Source organism: Nicotiana tomentosiformis, chromosome 3, assembly GCF_000390325.3.
Source record: "Nicotiana tomentosiformis chromosome 3, ASM39032v3, whole genome shotgun sequence".
Classification (NCBI taxonomy): Eukaryota; Viridiplantae; Streptophyta; class Magnoliopsida; order Solanales; family Solanaceae; genus Nicotiana; species Nicotiana tomentosiformis.
Genome location: NC_090814.1, coordinates 147,831,019 through 147,841,177, shown reverse-complemented (window position 1 = coordinate 147,841,177; position 10,159 = coordinate 147,831,019). Strand labels below are relative to the sequence as shown.

Sequence of the window (10,159 nt, the reverse complement as noted above, 5' to 3'; positions counted from 1 at the left end):
TTCACAATCAATCAGAACTCTCCCTTTGGCTAAGAACGACCTTCCCAAAATTATGGGAATCTCCTCATCAACCTTGCAGTCCAAAATGACAAAATCTGCTGGAAACACAAATTTTCCAACTTGCACAAGTACATCGTCAAGTATACCTGATGGCCTTTTTATCATTCGGTCAGCTAGCTGCAGTAACATAGATGTGGGCCTTGCTCTTCCAATGCCTAACTTTTTATAGATAGACAATAGCATCAGATTTATACTTGCTCTCAAATCACACAATGCTTTGGCAACTGCATAGCTACCTATGGTGCATGGAATTATGAAGCTTCCAGGGTCAGATAACTTCTCAGCTATAGGTCTTGACACAACAGCGCTACAAGTCTGTGTCAATATGACAGTTGCCAAGTCTTGGAAGTCGAACTTACGAGACATCAAGTCCTTCATCATTTTTGCATAACCGAACATCTCCCTCAAAGCATCAGCTAGAGGAATGTTTACCTGAATTTACTTCAGCATTTTCATGAATTTTTTGTACTGTTCATCCTTCTGATATTTTGCCAACCTCTGCGGGAAGGGTGCTGGAGGTCGCTTCTTTTCTGTAGCTTTGAGTTAGATCCTGCTCAGGCACTTTTTCTAAAACCTTCTCTTGCATTTTCTCAGTCTCTTCCGCAACCTCCTTTTCCTTGTTTATTTCCTCGTGGGCTGGCTGCACTCTTATTTCTGTTAGCCCAGTTGACTCATCTAACTCAATTGGCACTTACGTGGTCGCATAGCTCCAAGATTGTTGGTATTATTGTACTGTTGTTGTGCTTGTCTATATTGCTAGTTTTGATGCCCCCAATTCTGACCACCTTGTCTCTGGCATAGTTTCCCACATAGTTTATGTTCTCTTGATAATTCTGGTTGTCACTTTCACCACTCCACGAACACATGTATGGTTGTTTAATGCATGGTGTATATAATCCCCCATTGGTCGTGTCAACTATGTGTACCTGCTTCTGGCCTGATACATCAATCTTCTTGGTGAGGATACTCATTTGTGTCATTAGAGTAGCCATATTCTTGGCTATGGAGTTGTTCGGGTCCAATGCTACTGAGTGAATTATAGGGGTGATTGTAGTGTCTCTTGTCATCCAGCCTGAGTTTTGAGCCATTATATCTAGTAGGACTTTACATTATCTAAATGACTTGCTCAAAAATGCTCCACCTGCTGAAGCATCAACATTGGCCTTCAAATTATCCGTCAATCCCATGTAAAACTATTGTCCCAACATCTGATCTGGAATGCCATGATGTGGACACTTGACCAGCATACCTTTGAATCTCTCCCACGTTTCTTGTAATGTTTCACCTGGTTTCTGCCTGAAGCTCAATATCTCATCAACATGCTTGGCAGTCTTATTGGGTGGGTAGAACTTATTCAAAAACTGCTTGACTAATTCCTCCCAAGTTGTGATGAAATTTATGGGGAGCGAATTAAGCCAAGTTTGGGCTTCTCCGGTCACTGAGAATGGAAACAACATCAGTCTTTCCAGTGTCACATTTGGTTGCCTTTGCGTGATACAAATTGACAGAAAATTTTTCAGATGCTGTTGTGGATCTTCAATGTAAGACCCAGAGAATAGTCTCTTATTTTGCAGCAGATGTAGCATGTTGTTTGTGATTTGAAATGACTCCGCTTGTATCTGAGGGACTGCAATTGCAGTTGCCAAATTTTCAGCAGTGGAATGTGCCCAATCATACAAAGCTACTTCTGGCACAAGAGGTGCCACACCCTGATTATTCAGGTCATTCACATTATTTCGATTGCTTTGATTATCCAAAGCGTCACCCATGTCTAGTTCAATTTGTTCTTTTGGGTGATGATGTTGTTTGTCTTTCTTGTTTGCACGATTTAATGCCTTGAAAGTTTTCTCAAGATCCGGTAATGCTTCAAATAATTCACCAGTTCTTGAAGAGTTTCTAGGCATACACCTATAACACACAAGACCACAAACGTTAGAATTTCAATGTAATGAATAAAAATGGAGAAAATTGAATAAACTAAGAATCCTAACAATTCTTATAGTTGTAATTAGTAACATTGTTGCTTCCCCGGTAACGGCGCCAAAATTTGATCACGCCCAACTATGCCTCCTAAGAGATCTAGCGGTTGTTGCAAATATAATCTGGTTCACAAGTTCGGAGTCGAAACCCACAGGGAAATAACGTGTTAATTACAACTAATAGTTTTGCACGAATTCAAGTAATCAGAAATATTATAAAACAATTTGAGAGTTTACTAACTAAGATCAAAGTAATTAAAAATGCAGTAATTTATAACTAACAAGGCAAATATTGTAGACAAAATTTGAAAAAGTTTAAGGTTATGATTTTTTCTATTGTCGGAATCTTCCCGCTACGTTTTCTATAAATTCGCCTAAATATTTTCTACCGATCGTGAGTACTTAAAGTGTCGTAGCTCTCTCTCATGCAACTACTACAATTTACTAGATGTATTCTCTCGAACTACGCTAGCTGGCACTAATTTACCGCTCACGACGATCGCACCAAGACTTTGTTATCTCTAATCCCGCCTTTAAACCCTCCGTATCGATCTCTCAACTACGTTAGGAGTGGTGTTGTTCAACAACTACCTAAATGTGCACTCTCTCTCTCTCTCTCTCTCTCTCTCTCTCTCTCTCTCTCTCTCTCTCTCTCTCTAGCAATATACATACTAAATAGGCACAGTTAATTGAGAGCTCTTCAATTAACAACAATGAAAATATGGTTGAACAAGTAGAGAAAAATCAAAGGCAAATCTATATTAAATGCAGTAGAGAATCATCCTCCAATAGGTTCCATCAAACCTTAGATTAAAGAGTTTAGCTACTCATAAATACAACAACAATCAACATAATGTTTAAAGACATGAAACTACAAAGTAAAGAGATAAAGGAAGGGAAAACTCGTTTGATTCTTGCTCCACAGTGCTTGGCAGCCTATTTCTTCTCCAAAATCATGTCCAACCCTAGAATAACTCATTTGGGGAGTATTTATATCAATCCCTAGGTCCAATTTAGGGTTTGGGTCTTTTAACCCGCGATTTTTAATTACCGTGCTATAGACCTCGTGAAGCCTGGTCTATAACGCGGTCGACCTGGCTATAGACCTCGCAAAGCCTGGTCTATAGCGCGGTCAACCTAGCTATAGACCTCGCGAAGCCTGGTCTATAGCGCAGTCGACCTGGCTATAGACCTCGCAAAGCCTGGTCTATAGCGCGATCGACCTGGCTATAGACCTCGCAAAGCCTGGTCTATAGCACGGTCAACCTGGCTATAGACCTTGCAAAGCCTTGTCTGTAGCACGATTTGGATACTTGATGCTTTTGTGCTATTTTCTTGTATTTCTGTCCTCTTTTTGTGCAATTTTCATTTGATGATTCCTTCCGATGTTTTTACACATAAAACAACACAGTTTAGCTCAAATATCGCACAATAACTCATTAGACCAACAAAATATAGGGCGAGTAATGTGCTAAAAGTAAAGCATTTTGGCATCACATCAGTAACCAATGGATAACTAATGAGTTTAATTTCTACATTTGTAAAGCCTCAGATTGGGGGTTCCTCAAGTTTGGGAGACTATAAATTCTCCCAAAAGTGATCATATTCATGAATCCATGGATAATATGGTTACCCATATTATCTGTCGGTTAACTCGTATTTTATCCGTATTAAATATGGGTCGGGTCGGATAATTTATCCATTTTTCATTACTCGTTTTCGACCCGAACCATATCCAACCTAACCCGCCCGTTTGCCACTCCTACTTATATATCCCCACTTTTGTTGATATTGGATATCCTAGGACTTAGTAATAAAATTACTAGATTTGACCGAATTGGTAGCTAATAATTTCCCTCCACCCCTGTTACCAGTGATAATAAACGAATATATTTTACTCTTAGTTAAAGATTTTCTATTTGATATCTAGGATCAGGAAAAAAAAAAACCTTCCTGATCAAGAACATTTTATTATCTTTATATGTTTACTTAGTGCAAATTCGAATCTGACCAATAAATTTCAATACCGAATGCTAAACAACAAAACAAATTAAGTAGATGAAGCAAGGACTCGTGGTGAAAAGGTAGAGTCTCACATGGGGTTCCTGAATGTGCTCTTATGCACTTCAATTTTAGCTATTCTTAAGTCTTAAGCTACTTTATTTATCAGCACCTATTTTCATAAATATATATTTATTTATTTTTTAGCTCGATACACAAAGTATCTCGTATTCACGTGATCGAAAAAAAATAATATCTTTAGGGATTTTATGTAGATAACTTATCCTAATAAACATTAATGAGTACTTCGATAGCTCGAACCTATAATATATACTATATATCATACTACATAAGTTTCATAAATAATATATACTATATATCATACTACTACTTCGATAGTATGATATACTATATATCATAATATATAAGTTTAAAAGGAAAAAAAGCGACAAAGAAAAAAAACAAATAAAAAGGAGCTTTTTTCCGTGTAGACCGAGACAAACCACGTGGTGCGAATGGCCGGCTTCGTTGTTGCCTTGCCGTCTCTACATCATCGCCGTCCCCACGACGTTTAGTGTAGTCTTATCCCCTTCACCTTCTCCCACTACTTCAATTTTTATCTTCTAATTAAACAATTCTTGGGCCATTGCCAAGAGACCCTCTTCTATATATGGAGGTATGTTTTACGAGTGTCCCTCTCGGGACATACTTTGACCACTTCGTCACATGCATCTCTCACCTCTCTCTTTTTTACAGGTGGGATCAGGGACGGATTAAGAAAGAGTTCACGTTTGTTTATGTGAAAAAGGAATAAAATAAAGGATCATAAACCCACTCAATATGATCATACTCTTTTTTTGGGCTTGCTTTGAATTTTAATGGGTCTTTACATATATAGTCGACCCAATTCATGATTACTGACCCTAATTACATAGGTTTAAAATTTGATCCCTCGAGTATGTTGTTTGACTTGTTTGACCAAAAAGTATGATTTTTCGCTAAAATATTTGAGTTTGTATAATAATGGGTTAAACCTAGTTAAAAATAATATCTCTAGATGTGAGTTCAAAAAACGTGAGTAACATTAGACAGATCTGGAAATGTGTTGACTATAACATACATTGATTGTTCTGAAAAGTGTGGACAATAATTGGGGAGAACTAACAATAAATAATATTAAATAATATTTAACTAAATAGGAAAAGTAGTTCACCCAATAAAGGATGAACTAGATGATTGTGCCTCCTGACAGTGATGAATGACAGATAAATCTTCGAATGTTCGAATTATTTTCGGATCTTATGAAAAAGTGTTGTAGCACCCCGTAAAACTTCGAAATACTTAAGCGCTATTAAGAAAGTTGATGTGCGCTAATTATATTATTTTGTGTACAGACGAGGTGTACGAGGCATATTATAAGTGATGTGGGTCTAAGGTAGCCCTAAGTCTAAGTCAAGTTGGAAATTACATGATAGACTAAAGTTCCAAATGAGTACGCACAAGACCAAACTTTCGACGAGCATATCTACAAGGAGTTATGTGATGGAAAACCTTTCAAATGAAAGATCTTCGAGTCTAGTTTCTAACGCTTCAAACCGTTTGTCATTTGGACATTTCTACAAGAGGTTATGACCAAATTACCAAAGGCTGGCAGGGGAGTCTGCGGATGCGAAGCATCCGGGGCCGCGTCCGAAAGAAAGACTGGTAGTGAAGTGCTGCCATAGCATCCAGGTCCGCATCTGAGCTTCGAAGAGGAGTGAATTGGGGACGCGAAGCATCCGAAGCCGTGTTCGAAACCCAGAAATCTGGGCCTATAAATACAAGGTCGGGGGAGGAGAGTATTTTGAGTATGGGGGGTTAGGGTTCTTGAGGTGAATGGGCGATTTTGAGCTCAAATCAAGTCCAATCAACTAAAGGTAAGTTGTTAATGATGTTTTGGGTTGATTCTTACTCAATATACATGAGTTCTAACATCATTCTTGCATCCAAATGCTAGACTTCATCATCAAATCCTCAAGAACACTAAAATCACCAAAGTTGTGATTTTTCAAGATTGAACTACTAGAGGAATTTCAATGTTTCAAACTCGTTTATTATGAGTAGTTAGAAGTATTTGAAGCATTTGTTACAAGTTTTAATGGTTGAAAGATTGGATTATAAAACTCTAGTGCATGGCATGAATAGTACTTTTGAGAAAATAAGATAGAAGATGAGTAGTAATCTTGGCGATGAAATTGATGAATACAATGAACCTATGGAGTTATTTGTTAGAAAAAGTTGGAAGTGATCAACTAAGTAATCACACGAATTGTATATTTTGCAAGTGTTGATTATGGAAGACGATGAATTGTAACTTAACGGCAATAGACAATTGATGTAGTATCATTAATGACTTCGAATGGGTATTAAAACATAAGAATGAAGTTGAATGGTCTAGCATGTAAAACTATTTGGCGATTTGAGTTGTTTGAGGCTTGTAGCCAACTTATGATCCATATATAGATGTTGATCAATATCTTAGGTCATATTTTGATATAATTAGGATATCTAATTGTAGATATCGACTTGTTGGTGATGTTGAGCATTTCAATCAATATTGGAATGATGAAGGAGGATTGAAAGGTTATGAATGTTAATAAAGCGAAAGTGAGGTAAGTTGATTAAAACTTACTCTTCTTGAGAGACTTTCTCTAAAAGCATGTTTCAAGTTAATACTTAAGTTGTTTGCAAATGTGCTTTCGTGCTTATGGGGACAAACAAGTACGGATGTCTCCATGTACTAGAATATTATGTTGCATATGTAGTGTCATGCCGTTTTATAAAATTTTATTTTAAATCTTGTTGGCAAAATGACACTCAAGGTAAATATTACAAGTTTTTTTATCAAAACTTACGTATTGACAAGAGTATACATATTTGAGTGCTAAAGATAAGTTTTCATAGAAAGTATTTCTTTTGGAAATTGATGAACAGAATAACATTTGTGGTATCTTTTAAAGATTGATGTTAAATTTCTAAAAGCTTTAGCATGTAAACTGTTGTTTATTTAATTTTCGTTCAAATGATTTAGATTTTTCTATAAATGACATGAGTTGATAAAAATAGATCATTTGAAGCTACTATGTTATGTATCGATTTTTGAAGTATCAAATATTTTGGGAGTTACTTGTGTTCACCGAGATTGACTTCAGATATATTGTGTTTGTTGTCATTAAACTACACGTGCCAGTATAAGCATAGATGGCCACTTTGTGTTATAGACTACGACAGAGTTCTCTCCCTCGAGAGAGTACTATTTTGTGTTATTATTAGCATGTTGAGTCGATTCGCACGGCACTACAATGAGACGACCTGAGAAAATAGGGTATATGTTACTTGTCGCTAGGTATATAACCTAGTTGACCTTCTTATGTCGGTGATGGTATAGTACTCCCAGTGAAAGGTAAGGATGATTTTCTTATGTTTAGGCCTAAGGAGCCGAAAGTGATTTCGATGACTTAAAGCAAATGAAATAATTTTGTATGATTTTATCCAAAATCTTAGATTGATGTAAATGTTTTAAAAGTTTATATTATGGGTTATATTTCACTTGGTTGTTATTTAAAATAACAAGGGTCATGAATTGATAAAATTTCTTATCGTTTATATGAAATATTGGTGCATTATTTTTATAAAGTTTGTCCCAAGAACTTAAGTTAGAGAGAGTCTATGACACTTATTGAGTACCGTTGTGGTGTACTCAGTCCTTAGGGGCCCCTCTAGGGCCCTGCTTACTTTACATATTCCAGGATGATGTATGATACGTGACATGCGGTCAGGCTAGGATGACTCTCTTTCCGAGATATTATGAAGCACCACTTTTATTTCGTGGTAGCTATCATGTATATTCTTATTTTCTTTTGTTGGAATGACTCCAAGTGTTGGTTCTGTTCTTTGGTATAGAGGCTCCATAGATAGTTGTGTTGGATTGTAAAAAAATAAGATTGTTGACATCATGCATGAAGGAATAATTATTTAATTTGATTATATCATTTTTATGAAAAGTTTTATGTATGATTTTGGAAATAAAAAATATGTTGTGACTTGATTTGAAAATGTATAAGATTTTCAATTGGCTTCTGCAATTATACTTGATCTTGACATATGAGTTGGTTCACTCGGGTCGGGTAGCGTATCGGGTGCCGGTCACGCGGATTTGGGTCGTGACAAGTGTGGAATAATATGAACAAGAATCTTGATGAAAAGGTAGTGTTTGTATCTTTATAAAAGAGAGAATCTTTTCTCAAAAGTCTGTTATTATCAAGTGAATGTCACATGCCCTACATCACTGTCTCTTTTTCTATATATATGAGACATACCCCTAACACATCCTAATATTACAAGTGAAGAGAATATCCACCAGAATATTGTCTTTAATATCCCATTTTGAAAACTAACTGTTACAACTCTGCAAATGGTGTTCGATCTAGCCCGTTGTTGACATCTCAACCACAAACCTTGCTATTTTCTGATCGACCTCGACTGACATATTCCTTAGTGCTATATTGCCCAAAATAGTTTAGGGCAGATTTCGACCTATACATGACTCACTTTGACTTGATATTTTGACCGGTCATTTCTGGTTCAATACGTTAAGTCAAGTCAATAAACGAGTCATAATTCACCATGTGTCTAAGGTTGAGCGGATTGAGTGGATTACAAATAAATGGATTAACCTTGCGCCTGTGCTGTCTCTCTTAAATCCTTCCATGAATCTCCCTAATGAAAACCACTTATCCAATCATCATATTAGTTCAAACTGAGTTCTTACTTGCTCAAGATTGAATTGTTTTTGCTCTTATGCCATCTATAAAGTTAATTTAAAAGGCACTCCCCTTTTTGTTGTGTTAAAATGTTAACCTTTTGATTAGACTAATCAGATAAACAAAGAAAGTAGTTGGAGTAATCAACAAAGGTGGTCGCCAAATATGTACTACTATTAGTTAAAAAATCACTATTTAAACTAAAATGTTACTTGTTCATACTAGCAACCATTTGAACTATTGCTGTTCAATTTGACACCTAGCCCCTAATATGCGAAAAATAAAATGAAAGGTATGATTGGATGTGACATAGTTGAAATTTCAACCATCTTATTAAAAAGAGTTTGTCAAATGAAATTTGTGAAAGGAAAAAAGAAAACAAGAAGGAAAGAAACTTCGTGTAAAGGATGCGTCGGAGTCAGCTATCAACTGCCACGTGTCGCTTAGCTTTATGTAAAGTCGACTTGATATTTTCAGACTTTGTTTGGACCAATATAAAACAATTCAACATTACATAACACGCCCCTCATTCACTCCGTCCTCTTTTAGCTTCCATTTCAAAACAGTAAAAGAAGACTATTCGCCGGCGAAAAAAATGACGAATTACGGCACAATACCGACGTCCTCTTCAGGTCCGGCAAACGTGGAGTACATCTCCAGGGCAAAAGAGCGTATAAAGGAAGGATTAGGTACTCGCCGTCCATGGAAGGAGATGTTCAATTTCCACTCCCTCAATCTTCCATCTGGAGTCAACGATGCAATTTCACGAATTAAAACCAATATCTCCTACTTCCAGATGAACTACGCCATCATAGTGCTCGGAATCGTCTTCTTAAGCCTCCTCTGGCACACGATCTCGCTTATCGTGTTCATAGTTCTGATGGCCATTTGGTTGTTTTTGTATTTTCTCCGTGATGAGCCGTTGGTGATTTTTGGCCGTCTGATTTCTGATCGTGTGGTTCTGATTGTGCTCTCTGTTTTTACTATCGCTATGCTCCTGTTTACTAATGCCACTTCGAATATTTTGATTTCGCTAGCGGTGGCCGTGGTTGTGGTGTTGATTCATGCTTCGATAAGGAAGACTGATGATTTATTCATGGATGAAGAAGCTGCTGGGTTCTTAAGAGCTCCTCCGTCGTCTTAGTTTGCTGTGTTTGTGTGTGAACCAATGTAGTTTCTTTTTCCTTCTTTTTTTCGTTTTTTAATTTATTTATTTCCGGTAACATTTTCGATTGATTGTTGTATTTTTATCACCATAAACTTTGTTTATTCCTCGTTGAATTTCATCATAATTGAATGGTGGTTACCTTGTTGTTA

The 10,159-nt window shown here is 36.7% G+C and overlaps 1 protein-coding gene and 1 non-coding gene across 2 annotated transcripts; both read left to right on the top strand.

Moving 5' to 3' along the window:
- The first annotated feature begins 1,278 nt into the window (after positions 1 to 1,278).
- LOC117276554 (small nucleolar RNA R71) lies at positions 1,279 to 1,385 on the top strand. The gene has a single exon (XR_004506815.1). It is a non-coding gene; the product is annotated as a small nucleolar RNA R71 (small nucleolar RNA).
- Positions 1,386 to 9,326: 7,941 nt separating this feature from the next.
- Positions 9,327 to 10,159, top strand: LOC104095350 (PRA1 family protein F2-like). The gene has a single exon (XM_009601471.4). It carries the CDS (start codon positions 9,438 to 9,440, stop codon positions 9,984 to 9,986), a length of 549 nt encoding a protein of 182 aa, XP_009599766.1. The 5' UTR covers positions 9,327 to 9,437; the 3' UTR covers positions 9,987 to 10,159.